Source organism: Mus musculus, chromosome X, assembly GCF_000001635.26.
Source record: "Mus musculus strain C57BL/6J chromosome X, GRCm38.p6 C57BL/6J".
NCBI lineage: Eukaryota > Metazoa > Chordata > Mammalia > Rodentia > Muridae > Mus > Mus musculus.
Window position 1 is genome coordinate 126812228 of NC_000086.7, and position 22760 is coordinate 126834987.

Consider the following 22760-nt stretch of genomic DNA (forward strand, 5'->3'; position numbering starts at 1 on the left):
AACCCTAATGTGATTGAATCTGAATTGCCTCCTTGGTGATCATTTGGAGATTCACAAACATTTCCTGGCACAACAATCTCAGTGACAACCCCACTCTGATTTAGACTTTTGTATGCCCTTTTGGAAGATTTCCATGTTTGAGTTACACTATCAGAAGTCTACACAATTGTTTTAAACATCCCTTCCTGCAGAAAGAAACTTCAGCAAACACAGACAAAAATATATTAAAATTTTATATTGTAAGACAGCTTGTTTTATTCTTAAACACACAAAATATTCATCATCCAACCAACATTTCACATTATTTTCATATTCTATTAAGGTGAAATAGTTAATTATGATATAGTCATTGTTCACAATCAAAATGTATAATTATACTTTTGGTGAAATTTTGTAGCGATCAAGTCAATAAAAAGTAGGAAGGAATATTTTTCTGTTTCTTTAGATACTCAAGTAAACTTTGTGTCTAAATTTGCTATTTATGTAGCACATTGCCTGGTGAGGGTACAACACAAGTTCTTTCTGGGATTTCTATGCATTTGATATACTACAACATGTAATAAAATGTCTGGGCTATCAGGTACAGTCAGGGTATCACTTTTTTCCATTTATTTTCAGCTCAATGCGCTAATTGAAACCTTGTGGCTTTATATGGGAGGGTGGGCACTTCTTAGTTGATAGGGAATTTAGTTAGAAACTCCTGCTCCCTTTACAAACAGTAAAACTAAAGTGACTTTTCTTGACTCAATTTCTTATTTTTCCTTCCTAAGAAGAAAAAAAAAAATATTGGCTCCAGGGACCAGCAATGAGCTAACCATGAATAAATACCACATAGTCAACTCCAAAGACTCTTGGGTTTGTAATCAAAAAAGCATTTCACTATACTGTGAGGACGTGCAGAAACAGAATCAGTCCTCATAAAGACTGGATCTAGTAGCATATCTGATGTATATAGATGGATATTACTGCACTTAAGCTTTGGTTATTCAATGATACTTGTTAGTGTTTTGACAAGCAACACTGATTCAGTACCTATAAAATCCCCTGCTTTAATCAAGCCAGGTAGTGAAGGAGCAAAAATCATGTTTGTTTTTTCACTACTTGTTTAATGCACTTGCTCTACTATGATGAGTGACTAACTCCTCAGAAACACAAGCACTCAATAAATCTGAGTGAATTTTCTTGTTGTTTTGTTCTTGTTCTTGTTCTTGTTCTTGTTCTTGTTCTTGTTCTTGTTCTTGTTCTTGTTCTTGTTCTTGTTCTTGTTCTTGTTCTTGTTCTTGTTCTTCTTGTTCTTCTTGTTCTTCTTGTTCTTCTTGTTCTTCTTGTTCTTCTTCTGGTTGGTGTGGGAAAATTCTTTTTCAGCTGTACTTATATCATGGTTCATTAATTTTTTGCTGTGTGTTTTGTGTGTCTGAATTTATAAATAAGAGCATCATTAATTTATGGCAGCAGAGCCATCTTAGCTAAAGAATTATATCAGGGAAATTGTATGCTTTGAATGCATTAAAATCTGCAAAAATCTTAAAAATAGATGTCATCTTTGACTGCTATTTCTGCTTGGGATGTGAAAAATGCCATGTCATTTTTGGTAACAATTTAGTGATGATTCTTGGTATACCACATGCCACATAAAATTGACTGGAATGTTCAACAGGATGCTATGGGGATAAATGATGAAATGTGAAGGGCTAGAAGGATTAGGTGTAACAGCTGTCAGGCTTAATGTGAAACAAATGGTCAAAGTTAAAGGAAGGTCATGAGTTGAACTTGTTTGAAGGAAATAGGTTTAAGGTAAGGGAGTGGAACACATAAGGAAAGAAGGGAGATTCTCACATATCTACTGTGGTCCAGTGGGCAGGGTTATGGTTTCAGAGTCAACAACAGCATCAGGTAATTCTGTTGTGGGTCTGGGGATGAGCTGGAATGAAATTTGCAATCCTGTCATGGGGTCAGTACAGATGGATGCATTATTATTTTCTATACTTGTGACTCCAAAGGGGACTTGTTGAAAAATGATATCAGGGTTGCTATCTGGTACTTCAGATCCTGATTTATTCTCCCAAAACCTGAGGCTGGCATTTTGGCTTTCATATTCTTGTTGAAGACATCTTACTAGGACTGGGAATGCAAAATCTTTATGATTTGTAATTTGCCTTTTGATGATCCACCATTTATTTCGCAGCCATTGTGGTGAACGAACACTTTCCCATCCTTTAGCTAATTCATCCCAGCGAATTTCACTTTCATCGGATACATCAAGCTCTACTAGCCTTTGGATGAGAGTGACTTCATCTTTCCTTGTCCACTCAATACCACCAGTCTGTTTCCAGTTCAAGTAGTTGAGCCATTTAGCACGACACTGCTTTGCTGAGCGAGTACCCACTCGTTGAGCCACTGTTGCCCAACACACACCATGGGTAACTTTCTCATCCACCTCAGTGCATGTCAATTCATGAACCACATCGCCAAGAAGCTGTTCTTCTTCTTCGGTCCATTTCCCCGTGTTGCAAGTATCCTTCATCAGTCGGCACCGGTCTTTGACCGAAGATGGACTTCTTCCCATGGCGGCCCCTATTGTTATCCAGTCATTGCCATGCTTCTGCCAGAGCTCCTTGAGCTTCTCTATTTCCTCAGGGCTGTACTTACCCACATGGTTTCTGTCATCATACATTCGGACCACTCTTCTATAAACTGAAAACAAAGGTCTATTCAGACCCAATGATACAGACCTGTAGAAATCTTTTCTTTTACCTTTTGCCATCTTAAAAATGATTTCTGCAGGATTCTCTACTCCATGGTCCTTCATATACCTTTCAATGTTGTTCATCAGAATAGCTGTTTCTTCCTTGGACCACATCCCCTGCTTCCATTTCTGTCCTTGATGAGTTAGAGCATCCTTAGCTTCCTTACTTGTGAACCATGCTTGGCTAACTACTGACTCTTCCTTGTTAGGCAAGGGGAAAACTTCATATTGTTTGTCATCTTTTAAAACCTCGAATTGCATCATATTTTCCCCACCAAACTCTTCCTCAGCCACCTCTGTGGCTGTGGTTGTGACCAAACCAAAACTTTGCTCCATTTCTTGTAGTGGGAATTCAAGAGCTGACATATACGAAGTAGAATCAACTTCAGAGGACAAACAAGGCCTCTTATTCAGAGGTTCAGTAGGATTTTCCATTTCATTAGCTTCATTCTGAAGGCAAAGCATGAGGTTCCTGTCTGAGTCCTCACTAAGTAAGACAGAGCTCATAATTTGAACTGTTACTGAGTCAGAAACCTCTTCAAATATACTCAACTTTAAATCTAGTTACAGGCTAGATTAGTTACAGTGCTTCCCATAAAATCAAGTCAGTTTCCCTTAAACTGGATAACATAAAATGATGTTATCTGCAACAATTTTCTCTTTGATACTGATGAATTAAAGTTTAACTAGAGTTGGTACATGTGACAAGCTGCTACGAACTGCTGCCCTTAAAGATGGTTGATATGTTTCACTTTATGTTTTCTTCTGGTGTAGTTGGAAATTTCTCATTGATGATAAATTAGAGTGCACAGGTCTAGACCAAGAGGTCCAAAATCATTAAGCATGGAAGCTTCAGAGAACTGTTGATTTATGTCAATATGCATAACAGTTCTGAAAAATAAAATTGTTAATTATCCATTAATTGAATATCAAGAAGATTTTATATTTCTATTGCAGTACTTCCAGCAAACAAATGCCAAAATTGAAATGGTCAGAAACTGGAATATCATTATTTACATGGCTTTAAAGAGTAATTAAAAGGAATCCCTCTATATCAATGTTCAGAATACAGGACAAGTTTAGATACTATGACATTTCCACATATTGTTACTTCCATAAAAAGGTAAATCATTTGCTGAAGAAAGGTAAATTTCAGAATTCAAGGATCATCATAGAACAGAAAGTTATAGTATTTTATAGTGTAGAAACATATGTGCACACTTAAGGGAATTTTATGATATTAGTTATCTTAATTATATAATGAAAGTTCAAATTCGTTAGATTAATCAAAAATTATTTTAATTTTACTTGTAGTCTTGGAAGGATACAATGGTGTTTTATTTTTAATGTTTGTGCCTTGCATTAAATAAAGAATATGCCCACATCAAAACACCTAGAAAGCTTTAAAACAAAACAAAACAAAACCTTGTAGTCTGGCATATAATATCGGCATTGAAATTTAAGTGTATATAGATTATATTTAATTTTGATCTAATGTGATACATACTTCCTGATTAAAAAAAGACTGTGGCTTGCATGCTGAGACTTAAATTTCATTATCATTAACTTGTTGTGAGTCTCCTCTCTGTGTGAGTGTGTATGTGTGTGTGTGTGTATGTATATTTCTCTGTGTGTTTGTGTGTCTTCTCTATAAATGGTAAACTATATTATACAGTTTCAAATTTTCTCTCATCATCTGTTTATATTATTTCAAAACATAGATAAGTTCAATAACATTTCTTTATGTTTTAGTGTTCATGACTGGAGAATTAAATATTTCACATGGTGATATTTCACTTTTCTCTATCATCATCATCATCATCATCATCAAAGATGAGTTTTTTGAACAGGCTTCTGTGTATACCTACTACTTTATCCATCTTTCTATACTTTTCTATAATTTTATATTTGCCCACCAGAATTTTATAACACATTTCTTATATTGTCAATTTCAATTTAGAAGCAACCCTGACAACTGTTGTATTACTTAAGTAAACCTAATAATTTATGTCATATACTTCCTCAACATTTTGCAAATACTGCCTCAATAACTTTTCCATTCTGTAGTAAAATAAATTTGGATAGATTTTGGTGGACTTACCATTGACAACTAACAAAATTTGGAACATTCTCACAGTAAAGATCTTAGACCATTCTAATATATATGGGATATTATCTACTAAAAATTAGATGAAAACTGAATGTTATTATGCAAATATAAATTCATATTTTTTGTACAGAATAAATATATTTATTTCATTCGTGTTACTATAATAATAATAATCACAGTGGCAGTAATAATATTGGAGTAATTAGTAATTATGCATATTATAGTGCAGGAGCACCAGAGAATACTGTTTGACTACCTTAAAATAATTGTTTACATACTGAATGGAAGAAAAATAATCAGAACGTGATAGTACACAAATAAACCTGAAACATGTACAGAAGTCAAGAATGGTGGGGAATCATCAACTTGTTTTGGTCTAGCAGCCTTGAAAGGCATAGTTAAAATTTTTACAGCTTAGAGTTCATGCATCCTGGGGCACAGTGTGCTTTCCATTTTTTCAAAGACAAAAACATTGCCCCAGCCAGTAAAGTGTTCGGGCAGCTTTATGTTTCTCTGTATGTTCTATTAGACATTGAGGAAACATGCAAGCTTGATGGGGCAGCTGGTATTAGACATTAATCTTGTGTACCCTGTAAAGATTGCAAACATCACTGTATACTGGCAACTACAACTATATTGATCCTGGTAATTGCCTCTATATCCTGTTTCTGATACTCATATAAAAAAGTCTGATTGCTCTCAATAAAACTGTCATAGTCTTAGTCTTATGGCTTCTTCAACTGGTCTGGCTTAATTCCTTGTGGCTATATCAGGTATCATTGGATCAGTAAACAACTGTGGGCACTTACATAGAATAATGACAGAAAAAAGTGACCTTCTATGAGTAAAATGTAAGACTGACCTAAGATGAGATTTCTTTTGTACAGGAAGGATAACTAGGCGATTCAGAATCCAATAAATAAATAAATAAATAAATAAATAAATAAATAAATAAATAAAATTCTGGCTTCACATTAAAATGTATTAACCAAGATGAATATATGCTCTAAATAAGAGTGTCTTAGGTTCAATGCTCAACTTATTTGAAATAAGTCCAAATATGAATGTAATAATAGTATAATAATTATAATGATTCTATAAGATCATATCTACGTAGAAATAATGCACTAATTTGAAACTTTAAGTAGTCATGACACTGCTATATTAAAAAAATGCTGGAAAGTAGAAAATGACAAGAATTTTTCATAAAAGAAAAATCTGAAACTAAAAAATGTGAATGAGGTAAGTTTAGAACAGTTACCAGAATATTGAAAACAAAAGTCACTAGTATGTTGTAAAAGAGTTTTGTGAATAGTCAGATATTTTAGAAGCTAGTTTTCATTGTTCACTTGGCAAAATTATGAGTCATCTGTAAAGAATGACTGTAAAGTAGGGTACTGCTCAAATCTCATTGGCATGTTACCATGTCTGTGAGAGATTGTCTTGATTGATGATTGATAGTGGAGGACTCAGCTCAGTATGCCTATCTGTGTGGTCTTGAGATCCATGAAAAAAGGCTAGCTGAAACTTTTATAACCTGACTAAGAAATGAATGTCTCATCTTCTTTCCTGAGCCCATTTCCATATATTCACCTCAGATAGGAGCTCCAATATGTAGCCCCATCTATTCAGAAAGAACAACCCTGTCTGCATCCCTAGCCAGGTAGACTAGACTTTCCAATACAAAAGCAACTCTGCCAACACGACATACTTTGTCCACTTCTGCTGTAGACATTTAGTCCATTTGCTATACAGGCATATGGTTCTTGCCTTTCACTATAGCAATTTCTAATATATGAGAATCACCCATCTCCAGGCATAGGCACTCTAGCCATATCAACAGATCTATTCACCCATGTGATGTGCATAAGGCTGACGTGACTTGACTAAAATCTATACCCATTCCTATATAGTATCTTAAGGTCAAGATAACCAAATATGTTCTTAACCCCATGAATACCTCCCAAGTACCCTTAATCCCCCACCATTAGTCAGAGAGCTTAGATGTACACCATTAACTCCATTTATAAGCATTGTACGCACATGGCTCTTTCTCTTCACTAACACTAGAATAGCACCGTTGGCCTCATCCACCCCTGATACTAGATGATTACTCCATTCCAGGGGAAGGGTACTATCCCTACACCATCAAATTCATGAAAAATCATAACTTGCCTGAGGACCACAAGACTGGGCAAGAATCTCAAACTCATATTACCAGTTCCTTCAGTACTCGTTGCCTAAGTAAAACTCCTTTGAGCTCCCTCATAATTTTTTTTCTTTTTCATTGGATATTTTTTATTTACATTTTAAATGTTATCCCCTTTCCCAGTTTCCTACTGGGAACACCCTTTCCCATCCTCCCTCTCCTTGTTTCTATGAGGGTGTTTCTCCACCCATCCAGCCACTTCTACCTCCTCGTTCTCAATTCCCCTACACTGGGGCATCTATCTAGCCTTCATAGGACCAGGGACCTCTCCTCCCATTGATGCATGACAAGGCTATCCTATGCTACATATGCAGCTGGAGCCATGTGTACTCCTTGGTTGATAGCTTAGTCCCTGAGAGCTCTGGGTGTTCTGGTTGGTTGATACTGTTGCTCTTCTTATGGGGTAGCAAACCCCTTCAACTCCTTCAGTGCTTTTTCTAACTCCTCTATTGGGGACCCAAAGCTCAGTCCAATCGTTGGCTGATTTGTATTTGTAAGGTTCTGTCAGAGCCTCTCAGGAGACAGCCATATCAGGCTCCTTTCAGCATGCACTTCTTGGCATCCACAATAGTTTCTGGATTTGGTACTTGTATATGGTACTCTTGAAGACTGACTCTGAGCATCCTGTGCAGCCTGTCCCTTGCCTCTGAAACCTCATTTTGCATGAAACTGTCTTAGTTTGAAAAACCAAACAGAATCACACAAAGACTGAATTCTAAATCTCATACAGTTGGTCAACCACCTGACAAGTTGGAGTAGTCGGAAACAGAACTTCTAACACTCACTTAACTAAAGAGGACTAATATATACAGACCAATAATTACTACCAGTTACCTTAGATCAAATGCCTAGGTCCTATCACAAATACACAAACATAAATACCCCAAACAACAATTCTCCACCAAAATTTAATATTCTCATAGTAATATTTCTTGAGAAAATGGACCTAGTTGATTTATAAGACAATAATTTCAAGACATCAAAAAGAAACATAATCAAACAAGTCAAGAGGATTTAAATAAATGTCATAGCAAAGATTGAGAAAACTTATTTGAATTCAATAATTTAAACAACTTAAAATATGAAAATGAATTTTACTATAAGATAGTCTCTGAAAAAGATACAAAGTGAAAGGAAATGAAATAAAATATTAAAAAATTCAAACAAAATATTCATAGGAAAGCCTCGCCAATAAATTGAAATAAGGGAAATAGAGAATGTATCCTAATCACAAGGTAAAAATATTGGCTAATTGGATCACTTAGCACAAAAAAATAAAAACAAACACACAGATTCTCTAGAACAATTTAAATACATCAAACTTGCAAATACCAGGTATAAAAGAATAGTAGTACTAGGTCAAAAGCAAAGAACATATTTTCAATAATATCATGAAAGAAAGTTTCCATACACTAAAAGAAACTATATGCAAATCAATATTCAAGAGACATACAGCACACAAAATGATCAAAATCAGAAAATTAAATCCCCGTGTTAGATAATATTTAAAACACCCATTCATTATAAAAGTCTTAGAGAAACTAGAGACTCAAGGAATATACTTTAACATAACAAAGTTGGCTCACAGAAAAGCCTACAACCAACACAATCTTAAATGGAAAGACACTCAAAACATCCTGTACCCCCACAGCTCATGTCCCTAGCTGCATATGTAGCAGAAGATGGCATAGTCGGCCTTCATTGGGAAGAGAGACCCTTGATCTTGCAAACTTTATATGCCTCAGTACAGGGGAACACCAGGGCCAAGAAGTGGTAGTGGGTGGGTCGGGGAGTGGGAGGGGGATACGGGGGACTTTTGGGATAGCATATGAAATGTAAATGAGAGCCCCGGGCTACCTTGCCAGCAGAGTCTTGACCAACACCCGCAAGGGTCCACACGGGACTCCCCACGGGACCCTAAGACCTCTGGTGAGTGGATCACAGTGCCTGCCCCAATCCAATCGCGCGGAACTTGAGACTGCGGTACATAGGGAAGCAGGCTACCCGGGCCTGATCTGGGGCACAAGTCCCTTCTGCTCGACTCGAGACTCGAGCCCCGGGCTACCTTGCCAGCAGAGTCTTGCCCAACACCCGCAAGGGTCCACACGGGACTCCCCACGGGACCCTAAGACCTCTGGTGAGTGGACCACAGTGCCTGCCCCAATCCAATCGCGCGGAACTTGAGACTGCGGTACATAGGGAAGCAGGCTACCCGGGCCTGATCTGGGGCACAAGTCCCTTCCGCTCGACTCGAGACTCGAGCCCCGGGCTACCTTGCCAGCAGAGTCTTGCCCAACACCCGCAAGGGTCCACACGGGACTCCCCACGGGACCCTAAGACCTCTGGTGAGTGGACCACAGTGCCTGCCCCAATCCAATCGCGCGGAACTTGAGACTGCGGTACATAGGGAAGCAGGCTACCCGGGCCTGATCTGGGGCACAAGTCCCTTCCGCTCGACTCGAGACTCGAGCCCCGGGCTACCTTGCCAGCAGAGTCTTGCCCAACACCCGCAAGGGCCCACACGGGACTCCCCACGGGACCCTAAGACCTCTGGTGAGTGGAACACAGCGCCTACCCCAATCCAATCGCGTGGAACTTGAGACTGCGGTACATAGGGAAGCAGGCTACCCGGGCTTGATCTGGGGCACAAACCCCTTCCACTCCACTCGAGCCCTGGCTACCTTGCCAGCTGAGTCGCCTGACACCTGCAAGGGCCCACACAGGATTCCACACGTGATCCTAAGACCTCTAGTGAGTGGAACACAACTTCTGCCAGGAGTCTGGTTCGAACACCAGATATCTGGGTACCTGCCTTGCAAGAAGAGAGCTTGCCTGCAGAGAATACTCTGCCCACTGAAACTAAGGAGAGTGCTACCCTCCAGGTCTGCTCATAGAGGCTAACAGAGTCACCTGAAGAACAAGCTCTTAACAGTGACAACTAAAACAGCTAGCTTCAGAGATTACCAGATGGCGAAAGGCAAACGTAAGAATCCTACTAACAGAAATCAAGACCACTCACCATCATCAGAACGCAGCACTTCCACCCCACCTAGTCCTGGGCACCCCAACACAACCGAAAATCTAGACCCAGATTTAAAAACATTTCTCATGATGATGATAGGGGACATCAAGAAGGACTTTCATAAGTCACTTAAAGATTTACAGGAGAGCACTGCTAAAGAGTTACAGGCTCTTAAAGAAAAGCAGGAAAACACAGCCAAACAGGTGATGGAAATGAACAAAACCATACTAGAACTAAAAGGGGAAGTAGACACAATAAAGAAAACCCAAAGCGAGGCAACGCTGGAGATAGAAACCCTAGGAAAGAGATCTGGAACCATAGATGCGAGCATCAGCAACAGAATACAAGAAATGGAAGAGAGAATCTCAGGTGCAGAAGATTCCATAGAGAACATCGACACAACAGTCAAAGAAAATACAAAATGCAAAAGGATCCTAACTCAAAACATCCAGGTAATCCAGGACACAATGAGAAGACCAAACCTACGGATAATAGGAATTGATGAGAATGAAGATTTTCAACTTAAAGGGCCAGCTAATATCTTCAACAAAATAATAGAAGAAAACTTCCCAAACATAAAAAAAGAGATGCCCATGATCATACAAGAAGCATACAGAACTCCAAATAGACTGGACCAGAAAAGAAATTCCTCCCGACACATAATAATCAGAACAACAAATGCACTAAATAAAGATAGAATATTAAAAGCAGTAAGGGAGAAAGGTCAAGTAACATATAAAGGAAGGCCTATCAGAATTACACCAGACTTTTCACCAGAGACTATGAAAGCCAGAAGAGCCTGGACAGATGTTATACAGACACTAAGAGAACACAAATGCCAGCCCAGGCTACTATACCCGGCCAAACTCTCAATTACCATAGATGGAGAAACCAAAGTATTCCACGACAAAACCAAGTTCACACAATATCTTTCCACGAATCCAGCCCTTCAAAGGATAATAACAGAAAAGAAGCAATACAAGGACGGAAATCACGCCCTAGAACAACCAAGAAAGTAATCATTCAACAAACCAAAAAGAAGACAGCCACAAGAACAGAATGCCAACTCTAACAACAAAAATAAAAGGGAGCAACAATTACTTTTCCTTAATATCTCTTAATATCAATGGACTCAATTCCCCAATAAAAAGACATAGACTAACAGACTGGCTACACAAACAGGACCCAACATTCTGCTGCTTACAGGAAACCCATCTCAGGGAAAAAGACAGACACTACCTCAGAGTGAAAGGCTGGAAAACAATTTTCCAAGCAAATGGACTGAAGAAACAAGCTGGAGTAGCCATTTTAATATCGGATAAAATCGACTTCCAACCCAAAGTTATCAAAAAAGACAAGGAGGGACACTTCATACTCATCAAAGGTAAAATCCTCCAAGAGGAACTCTCAATTCTGAATATCTACGCACCAAATGCAAGGGCAGCCACATTCATTAGAGACACTTTAGTAAAGCTCAAAGCATACATTGCACCTCACACAATAATAGTGGGAGACTTCAACACACCACTTTCTTCAAAGGACAGATCATGGAAACAGAAACTAAACAGGGACACAGTGAAACTAACAGAAGTTATGAAACAAATGGACCTGACAGATATCTACAGAACATTTTATCCTAAAACAAAAGGATATACCTTCTTCTCAGCACCTCACGGGACCTTCTCCAAAATTGACCATATAATTGGTCACAAAACAGGCCTCAATAGATACAAAAATATTGAAATTGTCCCATGTATCCTATCAGACCACCATGGCCTAAGACTGATCTTCAATAACAACATAAATAATGGAAAGCCAACATTCACGTGGAAACTGAATAACACTCTTCTCAATGATACCTTGGTCAAGGAAGGAATAAAGAAAGAAATTAAAGACTTTTTAGAGTTTAATGAAAATGAAGCCACAACGTACCCAAACCTATGGGACACAATGAAAGCATTTCTAAGAGGGAAACTCATAGCGCTGAGTGCCTCCAAGAAGAAACGGGAGACAGCACATACTAGCAGCTTGACAACACATCTAAAAGCCCTAGAAAAAAAGGAAGCAAATTCACCCAAGAGGAGTAGACGGCAGGAAATAATCAAACTCAGGGGTGAAATCAACCAAGTGGAAACAAGAAGAACTATTCAAAGAATTAACCAAACGAGGAGTTGGTTCTTTGAGAAAATCAACAAGATAGATAAACCCTTAGCTAGACTCACTAAAGGGCACAGGGACAAAATCCTAATTAACAAAATCAGAAATGAAAAGGGAGACATAACAACAGATCCTGAAGAAATCCAAAACACCATCAGATCCTTCTACAAAAGGCTATACTCAACAAAACTGGAAAACCTGGACGAAATGGACAAATTTCTAGACAGATACCAGGTACCAAAGTTAAATCAGGATCAAGTTGACCATCTAAACAGTCCCATATCACCTAAAGAAATAGAAGCAGTTATTAATAGTCTCCCAACCAAAAAAAGCCCAGGACCAGATGGGTTTAGTGCAGAGTTCTATCAGACCTTCAAAGAAGATCTGATTCCAATTCTGCACAAACTATTTCACAAAATAGAAGTAGAAGGTACTCTACCCAACTCATTTTATGAAGCCACTATTACTCTGATACCTAAACCACAGAAAGATCCAACAAAGATAGAGAACTTCAGACCAATTTCTCTTATGAATATCGATGAAATCCTCAATAAAATTCTCGCTAACCGAATCCAAGAACACATTAAAGCAATCATCCATCCTGACCAAGTAGGTTTTATTCCAGGGATGCAGGGATGGTTTAATATACGAAAATCCATCAATGTAATCCATTATATAAACAAACTCAAAGACAAAAACCACATGATCATCTCGTTAGATGCAGAAAAAGCATTTGACAAGATCCAACACCCATTCATGATAAAAGTTTTGGAAAGATCAGGAATTCAAGGCCCATACCTAAACATGATAAAAGCAATCTACAGCAAACCAGTAGCCAACATCAAAGTAAATGGAGAGAAGCTGGAAGCAATCCCACTAAAATCAGGGACTAGACAAGGCTGCCCACTTTCTCCCTACCTTTTCAACATAGTACTTGAAGTATTAGCCAGAGCAATTCGACAACAAAAGGAGATCAAGGGGATACAAATTGGAAAAGAGGAAGTCAAAATATCACTTTTTGCAGATGATATGATAGTATATATAAGTGACCCTAAAAATTCTACCAGAGAACTCCTAAACCTGATAAACAGCTTCGGTGAAGTAGCTGGATATAAAATAAACTCAAACAAGTCAATGGCCTTTCTCTATACAAAGAATAAACAGGCTGAGAAAGAAATTAGGGAAACAACACCCTTCTCAATAGTCACAAATAATATAAAATATCTTGGCGTGACTCTAACTAAGGAGGTGAAAGATCTGTATGATAAAAACTTCAAATCTCTGAAGAAAGAAATTAAAGAAGATCTCAGAAGATGGAAAGATCTCCCATGCTCATGGATTGGCAGGATCAACATTGTAAAAATGGCTATCTTGCCAAAAGCAATCTACAGATTCAATGCAATCCCCATCAAAATTCCAACTCAATTCTTCAACGAATTGGAAGGAGCAATTTGCAAATTTGTCTGGAATAACAAAAAACCTAGGATAGCAAAAAGTCTTCTCAAGGATAAAAGAACTTCTGGCGGAATCACCATGCCAGACCTAAAGCTTTACTACAGAGCAATTGTGATAAAAACTGCATGGTACTGGTATAGAGACAGACAAGTAGACCAATGGAATAGAATTGAAGATCCAGAAATGAACCCACACACCTATGGTCACTTGATCTTCGACAAGGGAGCTAAAACCATCCAGTGGAAGAAAGACAGCATTTTCAACAATTGGTGCTGGCACAACTGGTTGTTATCGTGTAGAAGAATGCGAATCGATCCATACTTATCTCCTTGTACTAAGGTCAAATCTAAGTGGATCAAGGAACTTCACATAAAACCAGAGACACTGAAACTTATAGAGGAGAAAGTGGGGAAAAGCCTTGAAGATATGGGCACAGGGGAAAAATTCCTGAACAGAACAGCAATGGCTTGTGCTGTAAGATCGAGAATCGACAAATGGGACCTAATGAAACTCCAAAGTTTCTGCAAGGCAAAAGACACCGTCAATAAGACAAAAAGACCACCAACAGATTGGGAAAGGATCTTTACCTATCCTAAATCAGATAGGAGACTAATATCCAACATATATAAAGAACTCAAGAAGGTGGACTTCAGAAAATCAAATAACCCCATTAAAAAATGGGGCTCAGAACTGAACAAAGAATTCTCACCTGAGGAATACCGAATGGCAGAGAAGCACTTGAAAAAATGTACAACATCCTTAATCATCAGGGAAATGCAAATCAAAACAACCCTGAGATTCCACCTCACACCAGTCAGAATGGCTAAGATCAAAAATTCAGGTGACAGCAGATGCTGGCGAGGATGTGGAGAAAGAGGAACACTCCTCCATTGTTGGTGGGAGTGCAGGCTTGTACAACCACTCTGGAAATCAGTCTGGCGGTTCCTCAGAAAACTGGACATAGTACTACCGGAGGATCCAGCAATACCTCTCCTGGGCATATATCCAGAAGATGCCCCAACAGGTAAGAAGGACACATGCTCCACTATGTTCATAGCAGCCTTATTTATAATAGCCAGAAGCTGGAAAGAACCTAGATGCCCCTCAACAGAGGAATGGATACAGAAAATGTGGTACATCTACACAATGGAGTACTACTCAGCTATTAAAAAGAATGAATTTATGAAATTCCTAGCCAAATGGATGGACCTGGAGGGCATCATCCTGAGTGAGGTAACACATTCACAAAGAAACTCACACAATATGTATTCACTGATAAGTGGATATTAGCCCCAAACCTAGGATACCCAAGATATAAGATATAATTTGCTAAACACATGAAACTCAAGGAGAATGAAGACTGAAGTGTGGACACTATGCCCCTCCTTAGATTTGGGAACAAAACACCCATGGAAGGAGTTACAGAGACAAAGTTGGGAGCTGAGATGAAAGGATGGACCATGTAGAGACTGCCATAGCCAGGGATCCACCCCATAATCAGCATCCAAACGCTGACACCATTGCATACACTAGCAAGATTTTATTGAAAGGACGCAGATGTAGCTGTCTCTTGTGAGACTATGCCGGGGCCCAGCAAACACAGAAGTGGATGCTCACAGTCAGCTAATGGATGGATCATAGGGCTCCCAATGGAGGAGCTAGAGAAAGTAGCCAAGGAGCTAAAGGGATCTGCAACCCTATAGGTGGAACAACATTATGAGCTAACCAGTACCCCGGAGCTCTTGACTCTAGCTGCATATATATCAAAAGATGGCCTAGTCGGCCATCACTGGAAAGAGAGGCCCATTGGACTTGCAGACTTTATATGCCCCAGTACAGGGGAATACCAGGGCCAAAAAGGGGGAGTGGGTGGGCAGGGGAGTGGGGGTGGGTGGATATGGGGGACTTTTGGTATAGCATTGGAAATGTTAAATACCTAATAAAAAATGGAAAAAAAAAAGGAAAAGAAAAAAAAAGAAATGTAAATGAAGAAAATACCTAATTAAAAACAAAAACAAAGAACTTTTCCTCTAGAACTAGGAACAAGACAAGATTTCTGTTTAGTAAAGTTCTTCATATCCAAGCTAGAATAATAAGACACATAATAAATACAAAGGGGATACAAACAGGGAAGGAATAAGTCAAAGTATCTTTACTTACACATGATGTTATATACATAAAAGATCTTAAACATGGTACCTGAAAACTTCTGTAGCTTATAGCTGATGAATATATTCAGCAAAAAGAGGATATAAAACTAACAAAAAATATTCAGTACTCTTTATATATACAAAAATCAAATGCACTGAGAAAGAAATCAAGGGAACAATATCATTAACTAACAATTTATTCAGAGCATTCTTGGAATAATTTTAACCAATGAAGTGAAAAGAATTTTTGCTTTTCTTTTTGCTTTTTTATTGGATATTTTATTTTTTTTTTTACATTTCAAATGTTAGCCCCTTTTCTAGAAACTCCCTATCCCATCGACCTCCCCTTGCTTCTATGATGGTGTTCCCCCACCCACCCACACATTCTTGCCTCCCTGCCCTGGCATTCCCCTACACTGGGGAATGCAGCTTTCACAGGACCAAAGGCTTCTCCTCTCATTGATTGTGATCAAGGCCATCCTCTGCTATATATGCAGCTGGAGCCATGGTCCCTCTATATGCACTCTTTGGTTGGTGGTTTAATGCCTGTGAGCTCTGGGGAACCTGGATGGTTGATATTGTTGTTCTTTCTATGGGGTAATTTTAAAACACTCAAAAGGAAATGTCAGAAGATCCCAGACAACAGAAAGATCTTTCCTGAATGTGGATGGGCAGAAAAAAAATATTGTAAAAACAACCACCCCCCCAAAAAATCACTAGATACCTCAAAATCTCCATAAAACTCATTACATTTATTAATATTATTTGAAAAGACAATATGTAATTGCATATCAAAATTCAAAAGCCTTGGATAGATACAACAATCCTGAACAACAAAAGTATTGGTGGAGATTTCATTGTCTTTACTAAACTTTTATTTATATTAAAGAGTTATACTTATAAAACAAACTTAGATCTTTCATAAATAAAACTCATTCATCAATAGAAGTTATGATGCATATACTTCCTGCTGCCTGAGTTTTAATAGTTTATACAACAATTCATTTCAGATTCCCAGTGGTTTCCAACTTTCCTACGGGTTCTAAAGATTTTATTAAAATGACCCTTCAATAATGTTACTCATGTTGTGGTCACCCTCCATTATAAAATTATTTTGTTTGCCACTGTTATTAATCATAATATAAATATCTGTGTTTTCCAATGGGATTTGTTGACCCTGTGAGATGGTCATTTCAGTACCAAAGGAATTGTGTCCCACAGAATGAAAGTCACTGCTTTAGGAAATTACATTTTCAACACATTGTGCTAGCCAAACTGGATAGCTACATACATGAAGAATAATGAAATTAAACCTTCATTTCGTCAAGAAAACAACTACTGATAAACACTAGAAAGGCTTTGTGGAAACAGCGAAAATAATTCACTGCTGATGAGATTGCAACTTGGTATAGTCACTATGGAAATAAGTGTGGAAAATACTTAGAATCTAAGTATATAGCTATCACATTATCCAGCCATATAGTTCTTGGATATATACCAAGGAATCAACATACTATTCTAGAGATACCTATTTATTGATAATCATTGTTGCTTTATTCACAATAGCCAGAAAATATAATCAGCCTTAATATCTGTTAAGTAATAATTGAATAATGATATTGCAATGTATTTACACAATGGTATGGTACTCAACTATTAAGAAAAATATAATGTCATTTGCATGCAAATGAATGAAGGTAGAAACAATTATTGTGAGTGAGTTAACCCAGACCCAGAAAGGAAACGATGATATGTTTCTTCTCATCTTTGGATGTTCACTTTCAAACTCCAGATATGTGTGGTTAGGGCAAAAATTTATTAAAGGTTTGTGAGAAAAGACTTCCAAATAAGGGGAGACATAAATGCATTGGATTAAAAGGGAGTAAATAGAATAGGAATATTAATTTGGGTTAGTGAAGTGGAAGGCAGGATAGAACAAAATTTATGGGGTGGGGTTGGTGGGGGGAAATAGCATTAACAATTATGAAAAAGCCTGATAGAAACTTAGTATTTTAGAAGCCCCATAAACTTTAAATATAAACATTTATTTAAAGACTTTAAACAGAGTACCCCTACAATGGGAATATAATGACTATGCTAGACATCACAAACTTTCAAATGAAAAACACAGTACACTGAAGAGTTTATCTTTTTGAGGGTTGCTGGTCAATGAGTTTCTATATATCTTCTAATAAAACAGGCTACTGTTGTTGATCTCGGTTATTCAGAATTGGCCCCAAGACCCTATTGGTAAGGATACTACACACTATTGTCACAGAACATGGAGGAACCAAGACGTACTGGCTTATAAAATGTGTCCTCTGACTAATATCCATAGCGCTAAAGAGTGCTTGGCAAGGTACAGGAGAAAAGTAATGGTAAGTCATACTTAGCTAAAACAGTCAATGCCCTGACAAAATATGTTCACTGGTTAATAGTGGCAGGGTCATTATTAGACCAACCAACTATATTTTTATAGCATTAAAATTATATCCCACAAGATAAAACCAATATGTGGCACCATTTTGTACCAAAAACTTAAAAAAGTTAAAGTCCTAGAAAAAAAGTACTGCTACTACTTAGTTAAAATTACATAGTATTAAAACATTTATTAATGACTTCTTGTACCCATGGATCAATGCATCTATTAATTCTCATCTAAGAAGATTCTATTTGTAATAGATGCTGATTAAAACCAAGACTCACAACTGACCAATGTTCAAGAAAAAAAAAAGGGAATACAAAATTTTTAGCCTATATATAACAACACATACTCTAAAGGATCATGAAGCATGGTGAAAGAAAAATAGTATGTGAACCAGAGATGATGGATGAGTATAAAGAAATAATATCATCTAGAAACAGTAGGGTAGTTTAACATGTGTACTCTCTGAAGTTTGGATAGCATACACAAAACTTGCACAAGCTCATGTCAGATAAAATATCAGTATGGAGAGAGGAAATTGACATACAATCTCACCTCTAGCTTTTTTATCTATTGGCAATTGTTAGCTTCTGGAAGAGGGAGATAATTTTCTCTATCAAAGTAAGTTGATCTTTCCAAGACTTTTATCATGAAGGGTTGTTGGATTTTGTCAAATGCTTTCTCAGCATCTAATGAAGTGTTCATATGGTTTTTATCATTGAGTTTGCTTATATAGTGGATTATGTTGATGGATTTCGTATACTGAACCATCACTGCATCCCTGGGATGAAGCCTATGTGATCATAATGGATCATAGTTTTGATGTGTTCTTGGATTTGATTTTCAAGAATTTTACTGAGTATTTTTGAACTGATATTGATAAGGGAAATTGGTCTGAAGTTCTTTTTCTTTTTGGGGTCTTTGTGTGGTTTAAGTATCAGAGTAATTTTGACTCCACCTCACGTTAGTCAGAATGGCTAAGATCAAAAACTCAGGTGACAGCAGATGCTGGCAAGGATGTGGAGAAAGAGAAACACTCCTCCATTGTTGTTGGGATTGCAAGCGGGTACAACCACTCTGGAAATCAGTATGGCAGTTCGACATAAAACTGGCCATATTACAACCTGAGGACCCAGCTATACCACTTCTGGGCATATACTCAGAAGATATCCAACATGCAATAAGGACACATGCTACCCTATGTTCGTTGCAGCCTTATTTATAATAATCAGAAGCTGGAAAGAAATCAGATGTCCCTAAACAGAGAAATGAATACAGAAAATGTGGTACATTTACACAGTGGAGTACTATGCAGCTATTTAAAACAACAAACTCATGAAGTTCTTAGGCAAATGGATGGAACTAGAAAATATCATCCTGAATGAGGTAACTCAGTCACAAAAGAACACATATGATATATACTCACTGATAAGTGGATATTAGTCCAGAAGTTCAGAATACCCCAGATATAATTCATATACCACATGAAGCTCAAGAAGGAAGACCGAAGTGTGGATACTTCCATCCTTCTTAGAAGGAGCATCACAATAACCAAGGGAGGAGCTACAGAGTCAAAGTGTGGAGCAGAAACTGAAGGAAAGACAATCTAGAGACTTCCCCTCCTGGGGATCCATCCTATATAGAGTTACTAAACCCAGACACTATTGTGGGTGCCAAGAAGTGCTTGCTGACAGGAGCCTGATTTAGCTGTCTCCGAGAGACTCTGCCAATGCCCAACAAATACAGAAGTGGATGCTCACAGATATCCATTGGATTGAGCACAGGGTCCCCAATGTTAGAATTAGAGAAAGGACTGAAGAAGGAGCTGAAGGGGTTTGCATCTCCATAGGAGGAACAACAATATGAACCAACCAGTACCCCCAGAGCTCCCAGGGACTAAACCACCAAACAAAGAGTGCACATGGAGGGATCCATGGATCCAGCTGCATATGTTGCAGAGGATGGCTTTATCAGACATCAATGATAGGAAAGGATCTTGGTCCTGTGAAGGCTCCATGCCTCAGTGTAGGGGAATGCCAGGACATGAAAGAGGGAGTGGGTGGGTTAGTAAGCACTGGGAGAGGGATTGAACACATTTGAAATGTAAATAAAGAAATTAATTTAAAAAAAGAGAGAAATAAAAGAATGTAAGTTGAACACTCTTCAGTGGAAGAACAAATATCAAGGAATATCTGGGCATTCAAAATAGATATTGAGGAGCATTAAAAGCAGGACACAAAATTGGATGGATAGGGGAGTGTGCTTCTGTCATAACTGATGGAGAGATTAAATGTCATTGAAATATATTGTATGAAACACAAAGTTTTTGAAAAAGAGAAAAGCATTAAGGTATTTGAATGTGAGCATATCAGCAATTGAGTAAGCAGTATTTCCCCATGGTTTTTGCTCCAGGTGCCTGCCTTGAGTTCCTTCTATGAATTTTTTAAGTAACTACTACGTGTAAATTCAATCTGACATAAGTCCTTTTGTAAAGAATGTTTTGTCAGGCTGTTTACCTCATTAACAGAAAAATGAAATAGAAACAAGTTCACATATAATTTCCAGGTATATATTTTTCATAGAAACAAAATAGTACAAAAAATAGTAACCTGGAATGATGTCCTATAATGATCAGACATATTTAATCTGGATCTTAAATACTTAGAGTATGACCAATCTTATATTATGACAAGGACTTGATTTTATAGTGTCAATTCCTGCTGAGCATTCAACATATTTACAATACTAGTAATGAACTAGACTTCAAGATATGGAAGAATTACCAAATAATATGAATTTTTAAGAAATAAAAATAGAAAAGAGCACAGTCAACAGGATATAAAGATAAATTGATTATCTAGTTGAAGTTAATACTTTCAAAGTAGTTCCAGTTAAATATTTTTATCTAAAATAATCTACATTTAAAACAAATTCATTGCAACTTAGATATGATTAAGTATATATGTTTCCATAACACAATATATGTGTAAACTAAATATACCAGGGACAAAGTAATTCCCCTAAAAAAATCTTCAAAGAGGGACAATACAAAAAGGGACTTACCAGAGTACTCTCAGATAACACTGATGCTCTGTTCCCAGAAAGGTGAGCAGCTCAAAGTTAAATTTTGAGAGATGTTATCACTTCACAATAAAGAAAAAAATACATGTTAGTCACAATCTAGTTCTAAGATGGGCCATGACTATGATATTTAGGTACAACACAAACTGAATGGAATTTTCTTAACTGTATGTAATTATATTGAGAATGACAAGATAAGGAAGAACAGCTTGAAAGAGTAAGAATCCAATGGGGGAAAAAAGAAATGATTTCAGAAGGAATGAAAAATTACCTCAAAAGTATAATATCCTGCAGTTTTAAGTCACAGAAATGTTACTTTCTAATAAAAGGCTGTAGATGTCTAAATAACACGTAGCCTGGAAAGGATAAAGTATCAGACCAGCCTAAGCTAGATCTTAAAGAGACAACATGAATATTACCATGACAACAGAATCCTGAGGTCACAGGGCAGTAGCCAAACAAGATGGCTACCTCTTCTGCACAAGATGGCTACCTCTTCTGCATACCAGGACCATATGTCTAGGGCATAGATATTAAAATCAGAAACTGAAGTGCTGCTGAGGTAACTCAGCAGTTAAGAGTACTGGCTATTCTTGTAGGGGTCCTGAGTTCAATTCCCAGTAACCACATGGTGTCTCACGACCATCTGAATGGGGATCTAATGTCCTCTTCTAGAATGCAGGTGTATATGCAGACATATCACTCACTCATAATAAAAATAAAAAGTTTAAAATGTTCAAACGGTAAAAAAAAAAATTTTAAAAACAAACTGATATAAATCAAATGATAAAATTTTAAAAATTAAAAAATAGATATTAAAGTATAAAGCTTATGAGAAAAGGGATTATAAAGAAACCATTTAGAGACATTAATACTAATTGACAGTCTTATAAACAATGAAAATTGTACCAATATAACTGCAATGGAATAAAATGAAGGTTCAAGAAAATATAAAGGATATTCTCATTACCTACTGGAATACTAATGAGGGAATGATAAAAATGCAAAGAAATTTTCATGAATAAAACTAAAACTCAATCAAAACTGCGGAGAGGATCCTTAACTATTTGAAGCTTCCTTCATGGATGACAGAAATCTCTGGGATGCTGGTGGCAGTGTTCCTGCTAGGAATTGCAGAGCTCTGTCTTGGTACACAAGCTGCCGAACAGCTGGTATTCCTGATTGGTGAGCAAGCTGAGCTGCAGGAACATTTTCTAGTAGCCACAGTACCTGCAGCTAACAATTTGGCAACTTCAAGCAGTGGGATGAGAAGCTCCAGCACTGCTCTAAGAGTGCCAAAATTGTGTACAAGACATCCAGTTTAACTTTTAGATGCCACACCTAGAGAAACCTGTTGTATGTACTCATTGCATTTACCATAACCAAGGTTAAATTTATCATAATA

The 22760-nt window shown here is 37.5% G+C and overlaps 1 protein-coding gene across 1 annotated transcript; it reads right to left on the bottom strand.

Moving 5' to 3' along the window:
* Positions 1 to 234: 234 nt before the first annotated feature.
* Positions 235 to 21777, bottom strand: 4932411N23Rik (RIKEN cDNA 4932411N23 gene). The gene is made up of 3 exons (NM_177705.3): positions 21627 to 21777; positions 21338 to 21417; positions 235 to 3637 (listed from the first exon to the last, which is right to left on the bottom strand). Exon 3 carries the CDS (start codon positions 3251 to 3253, stop codon positions 1841 to 1843), a length of 1413 nt encoding a protein of 470 aa, NP_808373.1. The 5' UTR covers positions 3254 to 3637; positions 21338 to 21417; positions 21627 to 21777; the 3' UTR covers positions 235 to 1840.
* Between the last annotated feature and the right edge of the window lie 983 nt (positions 21778 to 22760).